At 53.1% G+C, this 23,778-nt stretch overlaps 1 protein-coding gene across 5 annotated transcripts in view; it reads right to left on the bottom strand.

The window, feature by feature from the left end:
- Positions 1-23,778, bottom strand: part of PAK4 (p21 (RAC1) activated kinase 4) — a 56,339-nt gene that overhangs the window by 9,886 nt on the left and 22,675 nt on the right. For 2 of the 5 annotated variants that reach the window (XM_036345641.1, XM_036345637.1), the window contains exons 2-7: positions 7,457-7,530; positions 5,556-5,813; positions 1,951-2,412; positions 1,302-1,739; positions 507-640; positions 155-281 (exon numbers count right to left, since the gene is read on the bottom strand). In XM_036345641.1, the coding sequence (XP_036201534.1) occupies positions 155-281; positions 507-640; positions 1,302-1,739; positions 1,951-2,412; positions 5,556-5,759 (1,365 nt within the window). In that variant the 5' untranslated portion in view covers positions 5,760-5,813; positions 7,457-7,530. Of the gene's footprint in view, positions 1-154; positions 282-506; positions 641-1,301; positions 1,740-1,950; positions 2,413-5,555; positions 5,814-7,456; positions 7,531-16,793; positions 17,000-23,778 lie in introns of those variants that run through there. The other 3 variants (XM_036345640.1, XM_036345639.1, XM_036345638.1) reach the window with 3 other exon arrangements.

Below are 23,778 nucleotides of genomic sequence, written 5' to 3' on the forward strand. Positions count from 1 at the left end.
GTCAGCCTGGGCCACCAATGACCTGACTCTGGACTGCTGCCCAAGGAACAAGCTGACTGCTCCTCAAGATGCTGCACTGGGGGCCAGAGCCTGCCCTGATGGCAGAGGGGAGCTGGGGAGGGGCGGCGGAAGCCCAAGCCACCCGAATCCTCACCCTGCCGTCGTGGGTCAGCAGGATGGAGTCACTCTTGATGTCCCGGTGGATAACGCCCTGGGCGTGGAGCACAGACAAGGCCTGCAGCACGGCGAGGCACACTGAGGCGATCTGCTCCTCGTTCATCCTGTGTGGGAGGAGGAAGCAACTGGGGCAAAGGGGTCCAAGGGGGGTCCAGTCCAACCCTGGGTGTCTGAGGGGGATATAGCCCTGTTGGCTCCGCCACCCCAAGGGATCTGGAGGGGACTTCATCCTGTCACAGGAGAGGTCTGGGGGGAATCTAGCGCCACCTTAGGGAGGCTGGGGAGACAGTGGGCTGGGTGCCAGCCAGGGCTGTGCTGCCTGGCAGTACCTGGTGTGGGTGACGATGTCAGTGAGGGCACCTCCCTCCAGGAACTCCATCACCACCCAGAGCTCATCGCCCACCAGGTAGCTGTTGTACATCTCCACCACATTCTCGTGCTGATAGTCGCGCATGATCACCACCTGGCGAGGGAGGCTGGGTCAGCGTGGTGGGGGGGGGGCCGCCAGCCGCCAGCCGCCCTCCTACCTCGCTCTCGGGCCAGGGTTTGGGTTCTGCCACACTGCAGGCCCAGTTCCACCTGTCACTCTTGCTCATCGGGACCCTGGACGGCCTTCCCCAAAGTTAACAGACCATAAAGGCAGCTTGGGCCTGAAGCCTCCACTCTGAGGGTGCTCTCTTCCCCATGCACACACATTTCTGATCCCAATCTGGAACCAGTCCTGAGCTGGTCTCTGAGTGGCCCTGAAGACCAGGCTGGTGTTGGGAGAGGAAGTGGGAAGAGAGCGCCTGAGCACAGGGCTGAGATCAGGACAAGTAGGTATGAGCCGAGGTTAGAATGGAAGGTGGGATGGGGATGGGGGAGGTGGGAACACACTGCTTTCAGGTCCACATTCAACCGAAGCTCATAGTAACGGGGGTGGGGTGGGGGGGTGGGGTGAGGGCCGGGCTGTGGGGCACAGTGCTGATGGGCCCTGCATCAGAGTCCAGAGGCTGCTCCCAGAGTCCTCTGCTTTTGTAACAAGCTTGCTGGCAGAGGGGCCACCTCCTTCGGGCCTCAACACCATCAGGTGGAGGAGCACTTGGAGGGAGGTGAGGGCAGGACAGGGAGGCCAGGAGGCCCACCTCATTGAAGAGCAGCTCACGCCTCTGCTGCTTGCGCAGGTCCATCTTCTTGACAGCCACCAGACGACCTGAGCTGCGCACAGTGGCGATGCACACAACGCCTGTGGAGCCCTCGCCAATCTTGATGAAGTTGTCCAGGTAGGAGCGGGGGTCACCAGGGTCCACCACCAACTGCAGAGCAGCCCGGAACTGCTCATGGGACACACGCTGGGGTTCCCGCTGTGGAGAGCGGGGGCCGGGAGGCCCAGAGGCGGGGGTGCCAGCAGGGGCAGCGAGGGTTCGGGCTGGAGGGGCCAGCTGGGGCTCGGAGGCATGGGGGCCCAGCACTCCAGGGCTGGGGGGGCCCCGAGCTCGGGTGGGAGGCCGGGAGGAAGAGGACTGGGGGACAGCCAGGGCCCCCACTGATGGCCCATTGGGGGCCATGTTGTGAGGCTCCCCCTGAAACAGAAAGGAGAGGAGGCTGTCAGTGGAGGGGCCAGGGGCCAGCTCTGCTCTCCTGAGCAGAACAGGGGCCCGGCTGTGGCACAGACACATGGTGGTCAGGATGGAGATGCACAGTGGGCTGGGCACAGGTTGGAGTAGGTGGGTGGGGATAGGAAAAGCTTTGGGGAAGGAGACATACGGAGTCCTGGGGTGGGGGATCAGTTACCTGAGCGCCCCGGGATGGATGATCCGTGTCGGCCCGCGGGTATGTGTTAAAGGGCCGGCCGGCAGCCACTTTCGTCCCACTGGCCACACCAGCAGGTTGGGGGGTGCTGACGTCAGGCCCAGAGAGGGGTCGCTTGTCCCGGGAGGATTCCTGGGGCCCCCCTGAGCCCTCCCTGGAAGACTTTGGCTTCTTCTCCGGCCCCACCCGCCGCTTGTCACCACTGCTGCCACTCCCCTCACGGTGACCAGCAACCCGGCTTTGGCTGCCCGCCTTCTCTGGGCCCCCTCTGGCTATGGCAGCCTGCTCCGAGGGCATCCCATTTTCTTGGCGGGCACGAGCGGGTGGCGGCGGCGGGCTGTCTCTCCTCAGGGAATTGGAGCGTGTCACTGACATGTTCTCAAACTCGTCCAGTAGCAGCGTGAGGGCCCCATCCTTGGCACCTTTGCTGCCCCGCACGATGGTCTGGGGTCCAGGATCCAGGGCAGTGGTGGGAGAGGGGCCGGGCAAGTAGGAGGGGGACAAAGGATATGTAACCAACACACAAGGACAGGACAATACAACACACACAGAGACAAGACAGAGACAAATGAAGAAATGCTATGGGTGATGATGGGGCTGGGCAGATGGGGGCAGCGCCAGGGAGGCCCCGCAGCACCCTTCCCCCACCCCCACACAGAGAAGTCAGTTGCAGGGGGAGGGCTGAAGGAGTAACCTCCCCTCAGTCAGGCTGCCTCCGCCCCACCCGCAGCCCCATCCCCAGCCGGAAGCTAGCTGAAGCACCCTCCTGCCTCCTGCTCTCCTGGCTTGCAGGGGCGGGGGGACGACGGTCGGTTCCTGCCCTGTGGGTGAAGGGGGAGGGCAGAGGCCACGCCACTCCATAATCAGCCTTGGAGAGCTGCAAATTACAGGATGCTGGGACCAGGGCACAGCTTGGTGCTTCCTCCCCTGCAGCCTGCCAGTGTTGTTAACCCCAAAAACACATTCTCTGTTCCCCTGGAAGCCAAGGGTTGGGTATAGGGAGAGTCAGAAAGGAGTGGGCCCAACATAGAGGGCAAGAGTACCCCAGGAGCGGGGATGGCAATGAGAATGCCGATGGGGGCTGGGTGGAGCGTGTGTCCCAAATCCACCCAGTGCTCACCCTCTCCATGGGCACCACCCTCATCCAGGTCCTGGCTCCCTCTTTGAGAAACAGTCTCCAGGGTTCCCTGTCCCCCACTTAGCTCCAGGCACATGGGCCTCACTGCTCCTCAAGTACAAAGGCATCTCCTACCTCAGGGCCTTTGCACTGGCTGTTCATTCTGCCTGGAACATCTTCCCCCAAGTATGCCATGGCTCCCTCCCTCCTCTCCTCAGGTCTTTGCTGGAAACTCAGCTTCTCAGAGGGAGACTTTTGCTGAGCAGCCATCTAAAATGCCAGCCCCTAACACTCCCTGACCCTCTTCCCTGCCTTTAGAGCACTTAAAACCACTGGAGCCCTAGCTGGGTTGGCTCAGGAAATAGAGCATCGGCCTGCAAACTGAAGGGTCCAGGTTCAATTCCGGTTAAGGGCGCATGCCCAGGTTGTGAGCTCGATCCCCAGTAGGGGGCGTGTAGGAGGCAGCCGATCAATGATTCTCATCATTGATGTTTCTATCTCTCCCTCTCCCTTCCTCTCTGAAATCAATAAAATATATTTATTAAAAAAATAAAGTACATAAAACCAGTGGATATAAACACACCTACAGCTCCCCAGGTGCAATGTGTGTGTGAGCAGCGACTGGGTCTTCCTGTTTCTGCTCTTGCTAAATCTGAACACCTAGAGCAGTGTCGGTCTGCAGAAGGCACTCAATAAACATTTGCTGAACCGTGAGGGAGTGAGGGGAGCTGAGTGGAGGCTGTGGGAAGCAGAGAATATGGCCCCCACTTCTGTGCTGTCAACCACTGACACACAGGGACATGGGCCCAGGGCTGCCAGATAGCCCGAAGTCAGAATTGCCTCTACTGTGCAGAAAACACCGATCCCACAAAACCCACCTATGGGGCCTGCCCCTGCCTCTGCTGGGCCTTGGCTGCCAGCCCGGAAGCCTGGCAGACAGCTGGTCAGGCTTTAGGGTCAGAAGTGCCTGGGGGAGGGAGGAAGGGCCTGGGAGGACTGGGCAGCAAACACACAGGGGCCCCAGGACAGTGCTAGCCTGTGTGGCACCTTTGTGTGAATTAAGACAAGGTGCCTCTTCTTCCTGGTCGCCCAGGTGGGGCCTGTACCTCAGAGGAGCCAGTCCCCTGCCTGTGGAGGCAGCTATCACTCAGCCTCAGCTGATCAGTCAGGAGAAGCCAGAAACAGAAGTTTGGACATGAAATCTCTCACTTTATAAGAGGTGACAAATAACTCAAAATATTCAGAAGCATCCTGCATGGGACACAGGAACACTTCAGTGGGCCCCCAGACTGAGACCCTGGTGGGAGAGTGTCCACACTTGTGTCTACACCCACCTCACTGACCTGGAGGCTGGGTTGGGCAACTGGAGAGGATGAGTCATCTGCAAGCCTGGTCCCGGGCGCTGAGCCTGCTACACCCACCTCCACTCCCGGAACAGCCCTGATTCGTTCCCCTGGCCCGAGGCCCTTCCTGTTCCCACTGCCCTTGGGATAAAGTCCATGCCACCAGGCCGGCCTCACTGTAGGCCATGCTAGAGCACCTGAACCATGGAGGCAGGAAAGGGATTAAGAGCATGAGCCTTTTGCCCTGACCAGTTTGGCTCAGTGGATAGAGTGTCGGCCTATGGACTGAAGGGTCCCAGGTTCAATTCCAGTCAAGGGCATGTGCCTGGGTTGCGGGCACATCCCCAGTAGGGGGTGTGCAGGAGGCGGATGATCAATGTTTCTCTCTCATCGATGTTTCTAACTCTCTATCCCTCTCCCTTCCTCTCTGTAAAAAAATCAATAAAAATATATATTTTTTAAAAAAGAGCATGATGAACCAATCCCAGCTCTGCTCGTTTGCTGGCAATCCCAAACCCCAATACCCAAGGTTCACACGGGCCTCTTCCTCCACTAAAAGCCCTGCTGCTCACCGTCTGCCCAGGACTCCTCCTCCTCCTCCTCAGTCCTCAGGGCTTAGCTCAGGTGTCCCCTCTGAGAAGTGGGTCTGAACCCCAGGCCTGGATCAGGCCTCTTCTCTGGGCTTCCCCAGCCCAGTCCTGACCACTTAAGGGGGGGTCACCATCTGGGAATAGGTCTGCCCTCCCCCCTCACCCTCACTGCCATGGGAGCTCTGTAAAGACCCAAGGACAAGTTATGGATGGCACTGGGGTCAGGAACACAGAGCTCTAGATGTGAGGCTCTGGGAGAGCACAACTTAGGAGCTGGTATGAACGGACTGTTGGAGGGATCAAGGTAAGTGTGGGGTTCTCAGGGCTGGAGGCTAGGTAAGGCGTCAGTGGGTAAAGGGGTAGATGAAAGGGCAGCACTGGGGGTGAGGATGAGTGTGGAGGGTTGGGGCGTGTATTTGAAAGTCATGAAGGATGGGGATCAGCGAGATGTTGGCCACAGGGTCAAGTGTGGGGTTAAGGGTTGGGGTCCCTCTGTGGGGTTGGTGAGGGTCAGGCGAGGTGGGGGTGCCAGCATACCTTGGGGGCCTCATGCTGGATGGAAGTGATGCAGGCAGGGTCGATGAGGGGCTTGGGCCGACGAGCTGACTCCTCGATCAGGCTCTGCCATTGGCGGGGCAGCCCCGTGAACTTCTGCTCATGCTGGTCGAAGCCAGTGTGCACGCGGTGCTCAAAGTTCGATGGTGCCGAGATCTCTACCCGCTTCTTCTTCTTCCCAAACATGGCGCCAAGGCTCTTAGTACCAGGAGGGCGCAGACGTGGGCTCCTGCGGCAGGCCTGGGGGAGGGGGCCACTCACCAGAACCTGCCCATTTCTCCCTGCTTCTCTGGTCCTGCCATCTCACTCAGGGGAGAAGCCAAGTCGTCCCTATGATCCACCCCGCATGGCCTGCCCCATCACCTCTTGACTTGTATCTCCCTTTGCTCACACTGGCGTTTTAACCTCAGGGCCTGCACACTGGCTGTCCCCTTCATGGGATACTCTTCCCCAGTATCCATACATGGCTCCCTCCCTCCCCTCCTTCAGGTCTCAGAGTCCTTGGTGAATCCTTTCCTGACTACCCCAAGTAAAAGAGGCCCACGCTCCACGCCCCACTTCATAGCACGTTTAACTTCTAGATATTCTGCTGTTTATTCCTATGTTTACTAGTTTAGTGTCTACAGCCCATCACTAGATCAGTGCTGTAGGCCAGGTCTCATCTGCCCAGGCTCCCATGTGCGCCCCCCATGCGTAGCACAGTGTCTGGCACACAGTGTGCTCATGACCCGTTCCTGATGGCCTAGTCACAACCATCATGCTTTCCCAGCCTAGACTCTGGGCCAGGAACACTACACCCCTTTGGTTACTTGTTCAACAAATGGTCACTGAGCCTCGCCATGCCCAGGCAGCCTGACAGCTCCACGGAGGAGGAGACTGCAGCTCAGAGGAGGGAAGCTCCTCACCAAGATCACACATTTAGGAAGACCCACATCATAACAGATACTGACAGACAACACAGTCCCTGTTTTTAGGGTGTGGGGTCTCCAGTCAGGTATTCAGAATAGTACCGGGCACAGTGTAAATGAAAGTTGATTAAAAAAACCTGACTGGTTTGGCTCATTATAGAGCGTCAGCCTGCGGACTGAAGGGTCCTGGGTTCGATTCCAGTCAATAGCACATACCCAGGTTGTGGGCTCCATCCCCAGTAGGGGACATGCAGGAGGCAGCCGATCAATGATTCTCTCTCATCACTGATGTTTCTATCGCTCTCACTCCTCTCCCTTCCTCTCTGAAATCAATAAAAGTATATATATATATATATATATATTTAAAAACAAACAAACAAAGGAGACAGCCCTAGCCAGTTGGCTCAGTGGACAGAGGGTAGACCTCTGGACTGAAGGGTCCCAGGTTTGATTCCGGTCAAGGGTACATACCTCGGTTGTGGGCTCGATCTCCAGCCCTGGTTGGGGCATATGCAGGAGGCAACCAATCGATGTGTCTCCCTGTCTCTCTCACATGGTATTTCTCCCTTTCTGTCTCTCCTCCTCCCTTCCACTCTCTCTAAAAATCAATGGGAAAATATCCTTGGGTGAGGAATAACAAACAAAAATCCAAAGGGGCCAAAGGGGAGACACCTGATGGTGGAGTCCCACAGGGAGACCAGAGAAATAATGGGAAGGAGCAAGATACCCAGAGAGTAAATCTCTCTCTGCCACTTGCTCTGTGTGACCTTGGGTAAGTGACGTCACTTCTCTGTGCTTAGACCAACCTCCTTAGGACTGCTGCGAGAATTAAATGAGTTAATACAATCAGAGCTGGGCACAGAGGAGGGCCTGTCCTCATTTACGATGTTGATGGTTAGGATTACTTCTAGCAGTGCCTGAGGGAGGGGGACTCAGGCTCCCCTGCCCCACACACGAGCCCCGGAGCCCACAGACCTGGTGTGACACTGGCTGTGCTAGAAGTGCCCTTGGGCAGGTGCCATCTCCTCTTGGGGCTTCGGGTTACTCATCTGTAAAACGGGAACAAAACGTCTCATTTACTCATCCATTCATTTATTCACCCACTCATTCAGTAATAACTCATTCCTTTGTGCCCAGCCTGTGCTGGTTGGTATTAGGGACACAGCAGTGACAGAGATAGGTTCTGACAGCCCAGAGTGGCAGGGACTGGGTCAGGGAGCACCGGGCCCAGATGGAGGAATGGCAGGGTGGAAATAGGGAGGATTCCCAGAGGAGGTGCTTGTGAGCTTATATCTAAGGACGAGAGGAAACACCCAGGTGGGGATTTTGTCTGGTTCATGGCTAGCTTCCCAGGGCCTGGCACAGGGTCAGTCACAAGCTCAGTGAGTCTTATGACCTATGAGGACGCTCAGAAGCATGTCTGGGATGTGGCCTCTTCAGCCCCTGGCTCTCCTCTCATGAGAGAGCTGCTCCTTTCCTGTGGGAGCAGCTCTGTAAGGTGAGGCCAAATAGGCTGCCACCCCCTGCTCAGAGGACGGACCATCAATGGGCAGCCTCTAGGAGAACCGGTTTGGCAGTGGAGAGAGGTGGGCAGGAACCCAGCAGCTAACCTGTCTCAACTGGTCTGGGCCTCTTGGCCAGCAGGTGGCCAGAATCAGATCTGGGCCGAGCTCCCCTAGCCAAGGGCACTGTCCTCCATGCTCCAGGGACCCTAGCTGTCTAGATATGGGGTGGGACAGCCCTGGTCAGGGAGGGGGCCTCTTTGCTTCTGCCTCTGCCTCAGCCCCTTCTATAGCCCCAACCAAACCAGGAGCCCCTTCAGTCTACCCCCATTCCAGGCCTCTGAACACTGACCAGCCCTCCCTCCCAGACTCCCATTGGTGACCCTGACCCACACTACACCCTACACCCCACCCTCTCCCATCTTCCCTGCTTTGTCACCCCAATCTTTGCCCTATATCCTATCACCTCTGCACTGTCTTCCCAGCTGTAACCCCCTTTGGCCCCAGGCCTAGCCTCGTTTTTCCCCTTGGCCTTTCTCACTCTTTGCTCTGCACATCCTCCATCTCCCAGCCTAGGCCTCACAGGAGAGGGTTAGCCACATGACCCCTTACTAACCGAGGAGAGGGAGCTCAGGAACCAGATGGGTGGGCAGGCAGCAGCCTGGCACATGGGGCAGCCAACCCAGAACACCCACCTATAAACTGCCAAGCCACCTCTGCACAGTGTAGGCAGTGACCCCACAGGGGAAGGGGGTAGAGGGGCACACCTCCGGATATTTGCCTGGGGCCACCCCTTCCCTCTGGCACCACATGGAGGGCAGGACAAACAGAGGAACTGACCATGTTTATAATGATCAGGCGGCGGGAGCCCCACCCTGGGGCAGCTCCAAGCACAGCTGGCTCTTTACCACGGCCCCCTTCCCACTAAGTCCCCAAGCTCCTGACCTTATGGGGGCCTCAGAAGAAAAAGGAGAGGAGGTGCTACGTGAAGGCAGGGGCCTGCACCAGGAATGGGGGATGCTGGGATTCCCAGACAAGCTTGGAACTTAGGAGTCAGTCAGCCCAGGGCCCAAACCCAGGCTCTATTGCTACACACTGTGCCACTTCGTTTTCTGTGCCCGTGAAACAGCATGAGCCAGCCCACCTTGGGAGCTCACTGTGTGGCCCTGCACTGGCAGCTCAGCCACTCTGTGCCTCAGTTTCCTCCTGTAAGTGGGCTGTGACAGCTCCCGGAGTTCTGTGAGGAGTCACAGAGAGCATAGGCACGATGGCCAGGCCCCTAGGAACTGCACACAGAAAGGAAGTGTGCCCTTTGGAGAGGCAGCCCACACTTACTGCGCACCTGCTGGGTTCTAGCCCCTCTTCTAAGCACTCAACTCAGAGTCCCTCATTTATTTTTTTAAAAATATATTTTATTGATTTTTTACAGAGAGGAAGGGAGAGAGATAGTTAGAAACATCGATGAGAGAGAAACATCGATCAGCTGCCTCCTGCACACCCCCTACTGGGGATGTGCCCGCAACCAAGGTACATGCCCTTGACTGGAATGGAACCTGGGACCCTTTAGTCCACAGGCCGACGTTCTATCTACTGAGCCAAACTGGCTAGGGCCAGAGTCCCTCATTTAATCTGCACACCTGACCCAGGTTACTGACCTGACCCCGGTTACAGGTGAAAAAAGACAATAAAACACAAGGCATAGAGAGGATGAGGACATACCCCCTCGCCAGGTTACACAGTTTAGTAGCAGCGTGGACATGAGATTTCAGGCCTGTCCAACCCAGTTTTCGAAATTAGCAGCAGCTGCCTCTTGGGAGATTTTTATGTGCTGGGCCCTGCTTGATGCTCTCTGTGCCTAATCCCACTCCATCCTCACAGTAACCTCTGAGAGAGGCACTCTTATCATCCCCAATTCACAGATGGGACCCCGAGGTTCAGAGATGAGCCCCTTGTCCAAGGCACCCAGGCTTTGAACCCAGAGAGTTGGACACCATGCCATGCTATTTTGTAAATTAATTTTTACATGTTTTTATTGATTTTTAGAGAGAGAGGAAGGGAGATGGATAGAGAGATAGAAACATTGATGAAAGAGAAATATTGTCCAGCTGCCTCCTGTACACCCCCTGTTGAGGATTGAGCCTGCAACCTGGGCATGTGCCCTGACCGGGAATCGAATCAGTGAACTCTTGGTTCATGGGTCAATGTTCAACCACTGAGGTATACTAGCCAGGCTGCAGCCATGATATTATCATCATCATTATCATCTTGGGGTAGGTCCTGGCCTCCTCCCCTCTCCCCACCAAGATCTTGTCCTTCTTCTCCTGCCCTGAACCTTTCTCAGGGGGAGGGTCCCTACTTCCTATCTGACCTGTCTGGCCCCGGCCCCCAGGGAGAGCAAGAGGCAGCACAAGTGGGGCAGCTGCCTCCCCTCCCCCGTGATTCCTTATCCCCTTTCCCACAGGCCTTTGGTGTGACAGGCTGCAGCGGAAAAGGTGTCTGAAAGCCATTCCCTACTACCACATGTGGCTCGCTGAGGCTCAGCCCCAGTATGTACACTCCCATCAACACCAGCGGACCTCACAACCCTGCACAGATGCTGACGCTGAGCTCACAATCTCAGTGAAGTGGTTATTCTCATGCCCATTTTGAAGATGTGGAAACTGAGGCTCACAAAGTGAAATCCTGCACTAAGGGCATCCAGCAGAACTGAGGTTGGGAGACAGTCCTATTCACTCCAGAGTCAACATCCTTAAACCCTACTTTGGCCCACAAAGACTCCTCCCTGTAACCCACAAGGCCCATCACTTCTCCCCTTTGTCCTTCCTCACACCCCCTTGCTCACGCTACCCCAGCTACATGGGCTTCCTCACTATTCTTCAAACCCTAGAAATGCTCCCACCTCAGGGCCTTTGCACTGGTGGTTGCTAACCGCTGGAACTTACTTCTCACTGATTTGCACATGGCGCTCTCTCCTTCCCTCCACCCACATCTCTGCTCAAATGTCCCGTTCCTGTCCTATCACTCTCTATGCCCCCTTTCTCTGCTTTATTTTTCCCTTATTGCATTTCCATACATTGTGTGTGTGTGTGTGTGTGTGTGTGTAATTCTTCAGTGTCTGTCTCACCTACTAGAATGTCTGCTCCATGAGAGCAGGGCCTGTCATTCAATTGCTCCCCACTGTACCCCAATGCCTGCAACATGGCTGGGCCCACAGATTCATCTGTACCCACTACATTACTTTCCTGTTCTCGTGTCTCAGCCTCTGCACAGGCAGACTATGAAACTGGCAGAGAAAGCCCTGGAGCCCAGAGGCAGAGCGTGAACCAGTGCGCTCAGACAGAATGAAGAGGACAGCATGAAGCCCGCAGCCACCAGCCAGGACACAGACCCCTCTGAAGTCCAGCGTCTGATCCCAAGAATGCAGACACATTTTTGCATCCTACTCTAAAATGTTTGTTTCAATTTTAAAAAATCTTTTCAATTACATCATTTCTCATATGGAACAGGCAGTTTTCAACCTGTCCTAGCAAAAGCTTCAGTTTTTCCAGTCACTCTGGCTTGTTCTACCCTCTGACCTTTCATGAGAGGAAACAGGCAGAAGAGCAAGAGCCACTGTGTGACAAAGCTGTCTGGGTGTGTGTGCGCATGTGTAAAATCCTTACCTCCTACTCCCTCCCTGCTGCAGGCTCTGTATAAAGCTGCTCCCCTGGTAGTGAAGGGAGCTGACCCAGCTGGAACCCAGGGGCCCAGGGGCAGAGAGGGGATGTGACTGGGATCACAACATCTTCACCAAACTGAAACCCAAACCAGGAAGGGGACTATGAAGCGCTCACTGTCCCCAGCTGCACTCAGGGCTTCCACCACTGGGTCCTGCTCACCCTTCTGCCGTGATCTTTACCTACCAGCTCCAGGAAACCTCTCCCTACCTCATTTTACTGCCTACCTCTCTGGGCTGTGTTCTGACAATGGAGGGAAAAGCCAGTTTACCTTCTAGCTGACAGCAAGCTCCTCACTGCCCTTCTTAACATCCCATGCCATTCCCACCTCCGCACCCTTCCTCAGCTCTTGCTGTCCCCCATCCAAATCATTCAAGCTTCGCCCCATGAACCTAGTTCCTCCAAGAAATTCTCACATACCTGTGACTGACACATGCCCCCCTCCTTGTCAAATACCTACTCTACCCACAATGACCCCATGACACTCACGAACCCACTATCCAAACATCACTGTCTACTGAGAGCTGATATCTACCAGGCAAGGCAGGGCCGACAGCAGTGGCCTGAACAGCCAGAAACATCCCTGCCCCAACAGAGCTCACGGTTTAGGGGTAAGGAGACTGTAAACAGATGAGATAAATCCGAAAAACAGCTAATAAGTCAGATAAGTGATGAGAAGAAAATGAAATGGATCAGGAGGGTAAGGGGAGGTTAGAATTTTCAATGAGGTCTGGGAGGGCCTTGCTGAGAAGGTGACACTTGAGGAGGGACCTAAATAGGGAGGGAAGGGGGAGCCATGTGGGTATCTGGAGGAAGAGCATTGGGCAGCAAGAACAGCCAGGGCAAATGTCCTGAGGTAGGAACATGCCTGATATGGACAAAGAGTAGAAGTCAGTCTAAGTGGCTGGGGCCTGGGCAGCGAGGGAGCACGTGATGAAAGAGGAGGGCAGGCAGGCAGTGGGGGCAGATCGAGTAGGAACTTGTGAACCACGGGGGAGGACACTGGCTTTTTCCTGAGTGAGATGGAGCCACAGAAAGATCTGGCAGGGAAGAGACAGGGCCTGACGCTGTGCGAGCAGCACAGACCCTGGAGTTGGGACTGGAGCAGGGAACCGGGGAAGAGGAGGCTTGAGGGTCCAGCGGGAGACCACATGGGGATGGTGGAAGCGGAAGCAGTGGCCAGGTTCCAGGCTCGCTATAAAGGTCGAGTTGGTAGGACTTGCCAAGGACCAATGATACAACTTTAGTAACAACTGGAGTGTGAGCTCCCCGGGGGCAGGGGCATGGTCTGGTCTTGCCCATCAACACATCCCACAAACACCTGGCACATTCTGGCACTTGGTCCACTCTCTGCTGGCCCTTAGTATCACCAAATACATTATACGGTCATGAGTGTGTCTATTGTTATCTCCTGTGGCTCCACACAGGTGGGAACCACATTTTGGTTGGTCATGACCGATCTCAGCACCTAGAACAGGTCACCCCTTAGAGGCAGCTGGGTGGATAGAGAGGACACAGACATGCTTCGATGTTGACTCTGGCCTGAGCCTATGCCAGGCATGCAGATCCGGCCACGATGAGCCTTCCAAATAGTTCTTGGGTGGGTGGGTATGGAGTCCTCTTCCTTCCTGTTTCCCAAACCAGGAAAACAGGCCCAGAGAGGGGAAGTCACTGCACGGGGCTGCCCAGCACCAGGTCACAGAAGCAACCATTCTGACAGAGAGGCCTTGTTGATGCCTCCTCAGCCTCCTGCTTCCCAGTGGCCCTGGCTCTAGCCAGTGCCTCCATTCCAGACAACAGACCCCAGAGGTTTAAGGGATAAGAATCAGAACAGAGACAATTTCACTAGTGATAACCAGAATCAGGATCAGAAAGGCTGCCTTGGTTAGGAGGGAATCTGAAAAAATGTTAAACAAATAAAACTCGACAAGGGCTTCCACCTCGGCTCAAACTGTGACTTAACATGGCACTGCCCAGTGGGCCCTGCCAACCTCAGGACCTTGTCTCCTCCCCTCACTTTACTCCAACCACACTGGTGTCTCTTCTTTTGTTTTAGACATAGGAATCTTGTTCCAGCCTTAGGGCCTTTGCACCTACTATTTTCTCTGCCCAGAGCTGCATGGCTCACCCTTTCTTGACATTCAGGTCTTAGTGTAAATAAAACTGCCTCAGAGAGGCCTCCCCTGACCCCCCTCTCACAATTTCTCCATGGCATTTATTACTACCTGGCATCACCTCTCCCCCCAGTACAATGTCGGCTCCCGGAGAGCAGGGGCCTTTGTCTTGTTCTTGCGGTGTCCCTGCCATCCAGACTAGGACACGAGCACACAGTAGGCACTCAGTAAATATCAGTGGACAAGGAGTGATCCTCTTGCCAGTGTGATGAGTCCAGACCCTGAGGAGAGGCAGGGAAGGGTGTTGGGGGCAGAGGGCAGATAGGAGCCCCAAGGCCCATCCCACACTGTCTGGAAGTCAGATCTGATGCCTGAGAAGGAACTGGGGCCCAAGTCCTAGTGAAGCTGGCTATTTAGTAAATAACCAGGTGTGTGTCCCAAACACAAGAAGCACCCATTGGGAGTCCATCCCAGGTCCTCCCCACCACAGGGAGGCCTGCCCCAGCCATGTGGCCTAAGCTGGAAATCTGAGGAAGGGGGCAGCATATTTGGGCTACAGACAAGAGGCAAGTCATAGAGTGGAGGATGCTGCTGGAAATCCATGAGTCTCCCCAGCGGGTGAAAGCCCACAGAAGCACATAGATCTATCTGGGTTCACCCTGGTCTTGGGAAGCAGAGCCTGGAGTCAGCAGCCTGGGGAGTGAGAAGCAGCCCTGCTCTCTGAATTCTGGCCAGACACAGTGCCATTCTCCCCCACCAGGCCTTCATACAGATTGTGCCAGTACAAGGGCTCAGCAGGCAGTTGGTGGCTAAGAGCAGACTGCCCAGGCTCAGATACCAGCTCCGCCACTGCCAAGCTGTGTGTCTCTGAGCAAGTGACTCAACCTCTCTGGGCCTCAATGTCCTCATCTGCAAACGGAGGGGAACAAGTCTCTTATGTCCCAGGAATGTCTAGACCAGGGGTGGGCAAACTTTTTGACTCGAGGGCCACAATGGGTTCTTAAACTGGACCAGAGGGCCAGAACAAAAGCATGGATGGAGTGTTTGTGTGAACTAATATAAATTCAAAGTAAACATCATTACATAAAAGGGTACGGTCTTTTTTTTCAATAGTTTTATTCATTTCAAACGGGCCGGATCCGGCCCGCGGGCCATAGTTTGCCCACGGCTGGTCTAGACAATAGAATGAGATGACATTTAAAAGAGTGCATGGCACCCATGGGTCCTCACTACATGTTAGCTGCTGTTATTAATACTTACTGCCATTGTTGCTGCTGCTGCTGCTGTTGAATGAATCAGGGACAAATAAATAAAAGTGGGTGCTGGGCAAGTTCCTCTCCTGCCAGAGCAAATGTGCCAGTCTTACTATCTCTGTTAAGTCTTACTTTCTCTAGGGCTGGAGTGGGAGAGTGTAATGGGCTGCCACTGTCTGAGGACACATCTGCCTCTCCCGCTGGACTGGGAGCCTCCAAGAGGACAGGGCCTGGGGCCATCTCAGCCACCCTGTGTGCCCAGCCCTGCCCAGCAAAGGGGGAGGGGGGGGGAGCACAGCTCTGACTGTGGTTGAATGAAAAGATGCCACTTCCTTTATCTAGCTGGGCCCAGGCTGGTGCTCAGAGGTTCAAGGGAGGCCAGTTAGCTCCTCTGGCAGCCCCAGCTTCGAATACCCCTGCCCTCCTGGCCGGGCACAGACACAAAGGGCTCTGTTGGTATTCCTCTCCCCCCAGAGTTGCCCAGGGTAGGAATGAATGCCACAGCAAACCTGAGTGTGGGTGAGTCCGCAGGGACAGGGAAATCAGATTAGACTTCATTCATTCTTACCTAAGGCAGGGCAGGAAGGAGGGAGAGGGTACAGGCAGAAAAGAAGCTTTGGAGCCCTCCCAGGTCCCCGGAACTCAAGCCCTCCCCTGCCATGCAACTCCCTGACACACACACACACACACACACACACACACACACACACACACACACACACCCTGGACACAGAAGCACAATCATCTACAGAGACCATATCACAGACTCAGCATAAACATCCAGCTACACAACCACAGACGCACAGGAACACACACCATGGTCGTACAGAAAACTCCCTGAGCAGCCAGGGCCAGCAGCAGTCATGCCAACTCCACAGAGGCAGCGGCTGTAGAGCCTGAGCATGGGAAGGGACATCACACCCTGAGCCTCAGCTCCTGCCTCTCGGATATGGGCACCCATAGAGCAAGTCCAAAGGAAATGTGAGGCATCAATGGGAGAAGGTGGGGGAAGCAGTCTTAAAGTGGGGCTGGCTCAGGGGAAGCTCTCAGCATGGAAGGGTCAGACACTAGGAGAGTCACAGCCAGGTCCCTGAAGCACCCATGCACTCAGGACCCTTCCAAAACCACTATAAAGACCCACACACATCCCAGAGGTGCAGGCATTCCTGAAAGAGACCCACAGACACATGTCAATGACACACACAATACAGACCTGGGCCACCAGCCAGAAACACAGGCGCATGCATGCACACACACAATTCCACAGATGGATCGTAACTGCTGGACTTCCCTAGAAAGGCAGACCCAGGACTCCATACACATACCAGGAACATTCCCCAGGACAGAGTTAGACCATAGACCCACACAAGCCCAGATCCACACACACTATGCAATGAGTCCCCATGGCAGACCCAGGCACAGCCACGGCCAACTCCAGGGTCAGTCACCTAGAGAGGCACAGCCCCTCAGAACCACCCCATGCAAACCAGACCCCAGGAAGGCGCTCCCACTGACATGCTCAGCGACCTGAACTGAGACATGTGGTAAGGCCCAGCAAAGACACCTGCCACCAACACAGGAACCCTGCTCCTGGGCCCAGTAAAGGTGTGGCCCCTTGATCACATGCTCACACTGGCTCAGGTGACCAGGCAGCAGGACTACCCTCTTCACACCCAGTGCAGCCCTTCCTTATCCTCCCCTCCTGCCTGAGGCCAGGGCCAGCTCACCTCCACCATCCTCTTCCCTGGGTCCTGGGCCACTCTCATTGGGGTGAGCCACAGACAGAGGCTTCCAGCTGGGAGAGCAGGGAGCGGGTACCAAGGGGGCTCCCCTGGCTCTCCGACACACGCACCCACCAAGGAAAGCTGGCTGGGCTTTGTGCCCCAGCCTCCCTGGCAGTGGGTGGTGACGCTGCCCTGCCCTGGCAGAAGTTGAGCTCCCTGTGGCTCCAGCCCACAGGAGGAGGGAGGGGGAGAATGGGAGGGAGAGACAGAGGGAGGCGGAGCTGAGTCTGGAGAGCCTGGGCCACATCACCATCACCACAATGTCCGGCAGAGGGAGGGGCTAGGCAGGGACACAGGCAGAGGAGACTCCAACCACAGCCCTTGCTTCAGAGGGCCAGTACCCCACTAGCACCCCCACACCCCCACCTCGTTCCCCATGGTAGGCTAGATGCCAGGCGTTAGGGAAGCAAGCAGTGCTGCACAGTGCCTAAGAGCAGCTGGCGGGCAGCTAGGTTTGAAACAATGATCCAGGCTGGGGGCAGGACAGAGGGATGGGGCTCTGATATGGAGGGGTGGCTGGAGATCTGGGGCTGGATGTATTCTCTGCTCCCCCCACTTCCAGGCTGTGAGTCCAGCAAGAGCTTCGAGAAAAGACAACGAAAGTAGCCTCTCTAGCTCTGCCCCACTCATGCATGAGGACGGGCCTGAGACTTGCAGCCTAACCAGAAGGGGAAGATCCAGTTCATGGTGAAACCCCCACATCGCCATCTCTAGGTGTAGGGCTGCGAGATATGGATGGTGGGAATGGGGAGAGAGAAAGGGCTGTGCCATGCTGGCTCTGTCTTCCAGGTTGTGACTAACCCTTCTGAAAACAAGTGGCTCTACTCTTAGCCTTGACACACATTAAGTCATTTTACCTCACTGCTCCCCTCAATGGACAAGTACTTTATCTGGCCCATTTACACCAGAGGAAACTGAGGCAGGGAAGTTGGGCGCCTGCCACCTGTCCCAGTGCCTGTGCCCTAAACCAGCTTTTCTGAGCAGCAGGCTAACTTGTTCAGAACCCCCATTCCAGAACAGGAGAAAAAGACACTCAGAGAGGGGGATTAAGAAGGGGCCGTGCTGCCCTACCTCACACCCGTTGCCCTTAGATCTCGCTTCCTCTACAAAGCCTTCGCTGGCCCAGGTCAGAGTTCCTGGTGTGAAATTTGTTTGTTTCTGTCTGTCTCACCCATGAAGGAGGACTTGGGGGCAGGGGTCGGCTATTAGGTTCATCCCTGTTCACCCTTTGGAGCCTACCACAGGCTGCTCCTGCAGGATGCCCTCCTGGCCCGCTAGGCTGGGTCAGGTGCCCCCTCTGGGCCTTATCCCAGTGCTACCACTCCCCGCTGTCACTGTCTCTGAATGTCTGTCTCCCCCACTGGTTCACACATGGGCTGAGCTCTTAGCACATACCAGGCAGGCCGGTTGAAGGCCCTGAGAACTCAGCAATGAACAAACTAAACAAAACTCCCTGCCCTCACTAAAGGGTCCTGTGAGTGACAGGGACCGGGTTCGAGTAGGTGGCTGGGTCCAGGAAAGATGCCCAGTTGCTGGTGAGCCCAGTGAGAACAGTGAGCAGCCCAGGCAGACAGGGGGACAGAAACCTGAGTCATTCCCATTCCCCCACAGTGGCCAACTCCCACAGGACTCCCATCACTCAGACCAGGAGGGCCTGGAAATCCCTCAAACCCGCTCCTGTCCATCACCTGTTCAGTAAGCCAGAGGCTCCCAGGGCTACAGCAGGGTAGGTAGGGGACCCCAGAAGTCTCAGATCCCAAACCACTCCTCCCCCACCAGGGTGGAGCACCTGTCAGGCAGCCACCCAGACATGAGCCAAGGGAGGCGGCTCCTCTAACCTCCCCAAACTGGATAGGCTGGTTTGGGCTCTGGTGGGGGAAGCGAGTAGTGGCCAGCAAAGGGGAGCGAGTTTCTAAGGGGAGGCACAGAGGAGAGAAGGGGAAGGGAGGAAGGAGGGTGCACCAAGCCTCTAGAAGTCTCACTGGAAACAAGAGGTTCTCCTGGTGATAGGCCTCAGGGGCCAGGAGAGGTCGTCGAAGATCCTCTCACACTGGAACAGATTTTATTATAAACTTTTTAAACATACCTCAAAATAGAGACTAAACCAGTGAACCCCCATAAAATCTACTACTCAGATTCCCAACTATTAACATTCTGACACATTTGGGCTTCATCTCTGCCCTTTCTTTCTTTCCATCTCAGTGTCTGTCTCTTTATAATGCAGACACATGGTTCAAAAGCCAATGGCACCAGAGGGTAAGCAGTGACAGGATGGCCTCCTGCCCTGTCCTAGCTTGGCCCCGGAAACAACCTCTAGTGGGTTTTTTGTCCTTTCTGAGAGAGCCTACAAATGCACGTATGTATGTGGGTACACACTTACACTGACACACTCTTTAAATGGCAGCATACCACATAGATTATTCTGCACCTGCTTTTTTCAAGAACATTTCTTGGTTCTCCCGTGCTGCTGGCACCAGGAGGAGTTTGGCAGCATCTAGTAAAGGTGAAGACACACACTTGGGACCTGGCCAGCGCTCCCCTAGGAGCCTACCACGCAAAATTTGGCCCTTGGGCTCCAGGGACACGTATGGGAAGGTTCAAGAAGCACAATCTGAATCTGCCAGAGACTGGAAACAATGCAAATGCTCATCCACAGGAAATGGATAATCAAGTGTGATCTACTGGCTGCATGGAATAGTACACAAGAGTGACAAGGAATGACCATAGCTGCATGTGCACGAATAGCAAAACGATGCTAACAAAAGAAGTGAGACATAAAACACATCCTAGGATTTTGTCCAGAAAAGGTCTGAAACCATACAAAATGAAATACACTGTTTAGGGATCTATACAGAGGGGGTAAAACCAAAGAGAAAAGCAAGGCCGTGACTGCTTTGAAAGTCAGGGAAGGGGCTGCCACTGGGGCGGGAGGGCCTGGGGAGGCAGGGGCTATGTAGGTCTTCCCTTTATAATAATTGGTTATGCTATGTCTTTATGCTTTATTCACTTTCCATCATGTATCTAACAATTTATATTATTTAAAAATGTTATTATATTTACTTATGTTATTTATAGTTTATCTATTTTGTTTATTAATAAAAACCTTATTATAACTTAATAGAAAAAATATATACAGTATATCTTAGTCTTTCCATGCCTTGATCTCCGCAAAGTGCAGCCCTGCATGGAAGGGCCAAGGTGCCTTGAACTAGTCACCACCGGTGGTTTCCAGCCTTGAGCTCTTACAAACAGTGCAGCAATGACAACCACGTACAGATGTCATTTCACAGGTGTGCCCGTGGATCAAATGTCTAGAAGTGAAACTGCAGGCAAAGCTCAGCACTGCCAAGTTGTCCAGTGTGAGGGCCTCACAGCCCATGGGATTGTCAAACTCCTTGCCAGTCAGACAGGTGAAGTTGTCCCCTCAGCCTAGTTGTAATCTGCTTTTTTTCTGCTTAGCAGCTGCACATCCTTCACAAGAGTCAGAATTCCTTTTCTGCTGAGTATCTCTTCTAAGTCATTGCCTATTTCTCTGCATGGGCAGGGAGAGCTTTGTAAACCTGATGTCCCTCACCTTACTTTACTGTGGCCAGCACAGCTAAAGCTACCTCCTCCCCAGGTTCCCCAGGCTCTTGCCACCTCTCGGTCCCATTTCCCAACACACTCCTCCTCCAGTCATCAGCTCCAGCAGCATGCAGCTTCCTTCCCACATTCATGGATTCCACCAATAGAAGTCCAATGCGTGTCCACCATGTGCTGCACAGGCTGGGGAGGGGGTGCAGCATGGTCCTTGCCCTGTGGGGCTTAGAGTCAAAAATCACACAAATTAAATGTGAAATTCAGCTGAGACTCACAGGCTGGAGGGACAGGGGTGTGGTGGAGCCAGGCCAAGGGTGAGCCAGAGGGCCTGCATTTGGAAGACGTAACTCTAGCTGCCTTGTCTGTGGAGGACGGAACTAAGGGGGCCAGAGAGGTGTGAGGACACGTGACAAGAGCGCATCACTGCTCCAGCAACTGATGAAGGTAGTCAGGAAGGTTGGACATGAAGAGAGGAGGACAGACAGAGCTATGTCTGCCAAGAAAAAGCAAGGCTCATTGATAAGGGGACTGAGGACAAGGCAGGTGCCAAGGGTGACTCTGAAGCTGGGTAAACCATAGTGCCATTTTCCACACAAGGGAGCCTGAGAGAGGCTCCAAAACTGCCAGGCCCAGGCCCTAGAACAGCTCCATTTTGAAAAAGATGAATAAAGTGGGAGGACTCACTGTCTCTAATATAAAGGCCTAAAAGACAGCTACAGTAATCAGGAGTGTGGATAAACACATAGGTCAGTAACCAGAGAGAGGACGCAGAAACAGATCCACACAAATATACCTAACATTTTAAAACACTGATATTTTTCACTGTGTTAAAACATACCTAATACTTATCACTTTAGCTGTATGTAACATGGATAATTCCATGACATTAAATACATTCACAATGTCGTGTAATCAACATCACTGTCTTTACCCAAAACTTTAATGCAAATCCTGTATACATTAAACAATAGCTCCCCATCCTCTCCTCCTCAGCCCCTGGTAAATTCTATTCCATTTTCAGTCTCTATGAATTAGCCTATTCTAGGCAAATTATGTAAATGGATTCTTGCATTATTTCTTCTATGGTTGGCTCATTTCTTTTTTTTCCCCTTAATATGTTACTGGTTACAGAGAGAGAAAGGTTGAAGGAGAGAGGGAAACATCAATGATGAGAGAGAATCATTGATCGGCTGCCTCTTTCCTGCACATCCTCTATAGGGGACCAAGCTCGCAACCCAGGCATATGCCCTGACCTGAAATCTAACCATGACTTCCTGGTTCATGGGTTGACACTCAACCACTGAGCCACATGTTTGGCTCATTTCACTTAGTATAATGTTTTCAAAGTCCATTCATATTGGTAGCATATATCAAAATTTCCTTTTTTTTTTTTTAAGAATAGTTTTGTTTGTTTTATTTTTGTATTACTCTTCACCTGAGGATATTTTTCCATTGCTTTTAGATAGAATAGAAAAGACGGAGGGGTGGAGAGAGAGAGAGAGAGAGAGAGAGAACACACACCAATGTGAGAGAGACACATTGATTGGTTGCATCCAGCATGACCAGGGCAGAGGACAAACTGCAACCAGGTTCATGCTCTTGACTGGGAACTGAACCCGCAACCCTGCAGTGCCCAGGTTGGTGTTCTAACCACTGAAATACCAGCCAAGGCTAAAGAATAGTTTTTATTGGTTTCTGGAAAGAAACATCAATGTGAGGCTGCAACACTGATAGGAGGCTTCCTGTACACCCCCTACTTGGGATTGAAAACCTAGCCCAGCCATGTGCTCTGACCGGAAATGGAACGGAAACCTCCTGGTGCACAGGATGTCACCCAATTAACTGAGCAAGACCAGCCAGGTCTCCTTCCTTTTACATGACTGAATAATATTCTACAATTTGTGTATCTACGTATTTTATTTCTTTAAAATCTTTATTGTTGGGCCTAACCGGTTTGGCTCAGTGGATAGAGCATCGGCCTGCAGACTGAAGGGTCCTGGGTTCGATTCCTATCAAGGGCAGGTACCTTGGTTGCAGGCACATCCCCAGTGGGGAGTGTGCAGGAGACAGCTGATCAATGATTCTCTCTCATCGATGTTTCTAACTCTCTATCCCTCTCCCTTCCTCTCTATGAAAAATCAATAAAATATATTTTTTAAAAAATTAAAAAAAAGAAAATCTTTACTGTTGAGAGTATTACAGATGCCCCCCTATTTTCCCCTCTTTGCCTCCCTTCACCCAATTCCTGCCCCATCCCTTCACCACCTTACTATCTGTGTCTATAGTTAAGGTATTTGGTTAATCTCTTCCTACCACTCTCCACCGCCCCTCCCCCCTTTTCCTCTGAGATTCGTCAGTCTGTCCAATGCTTCCTCTGACTCTATTTTACTCACCAGTTTATTTTGTTCATCAGATTTCTTGTTCATTTATTTTGATTTTTAGATTCTATTGTTGATATATATTTGCTGCCATTTTATTGTTCATAATTTGTATCTCTTCCTCTTCTTCTCCTTCTTCTTCTTCTTAAAGAATACCCTTAAACATTTCATGTAATACTGGTTTGGTGGTGATGAATTCCTTTAGCTTTTTCTTGTCTGTGAAGATCTTTATCTGACCTTCTATTCTAAACGATAGCTTTGCTGGGTAGAGTAATCTTGATTGCAGTTCCTTGCTATTTATCACTTTGAATATTTCTTGCTACTCCCTTCTGGCCTGCAAAGTTTCTGCTGAGAAATCAGCTGACAAGTTGTATGGGCGCTCCCTTGTAGGTGACTAACTGCTTTTCTCTTGCTGCTTTTAAAATTCTTTGTCTTTAGCCCTTGACATTTTAATTATGTGTCTTGGTGTAGGCCTCTTTGGATTCCTCTTTTTTGGGATTCTCTGTGCTTCCTGGACTTGTAAGTCTATTTCTTTCACCAGGTAGGCAAAGTTTTCTGTCATTATTTCTTCAACTAGGTTTTCAATATCCTGCTCTCTCTCTTCTTCTTCTGGTACCTCCGTAATGCGAATGTTGGAACACCTGATGTTGTCCCAGAGGCTCCTTACTCTATCTTCATATTTTTGGATTCTTTTTGTTGTTGTTGTTGTTCTGATTGGGTGTTTTTTGCTTCCTTATATTCCAAATCCTTGATTTGATTCTCGGAATCCTCTACTCTACTATTGAATCCCAGTAAGTTATTCCTTATTTCAGTTAGTGTATGCTTTATTTCTGACCGGTCCTTTTTCATGTCCTTGACATTCTCACTAAGATTTTTGAAAGTCTCATGAAGATTCTTAAGCAACCTTATAACCATGGTTTTGAATTCTGTATCCAGTAGTTTGCTTGCTTACTTTCTTTCATTTGTGACAT

The sequence above is a fragment of the Myotis myotis genome, unplaced genomic scaffold (genome assembly GCF_014108235.1).
Source record: "Myotis myotis isolate mMyoMyo1 unplaced genomic scaffold, mMyoMyo1.p scaffold_m19_p_19, whole genome shotgun sequence".
NCBI classification, from domain to species: Eukaryota; Metazoa; Chordata; class Mammalia; order Chiroptera; family Vespertilionidae; genus Myotis; species Myotis myotis.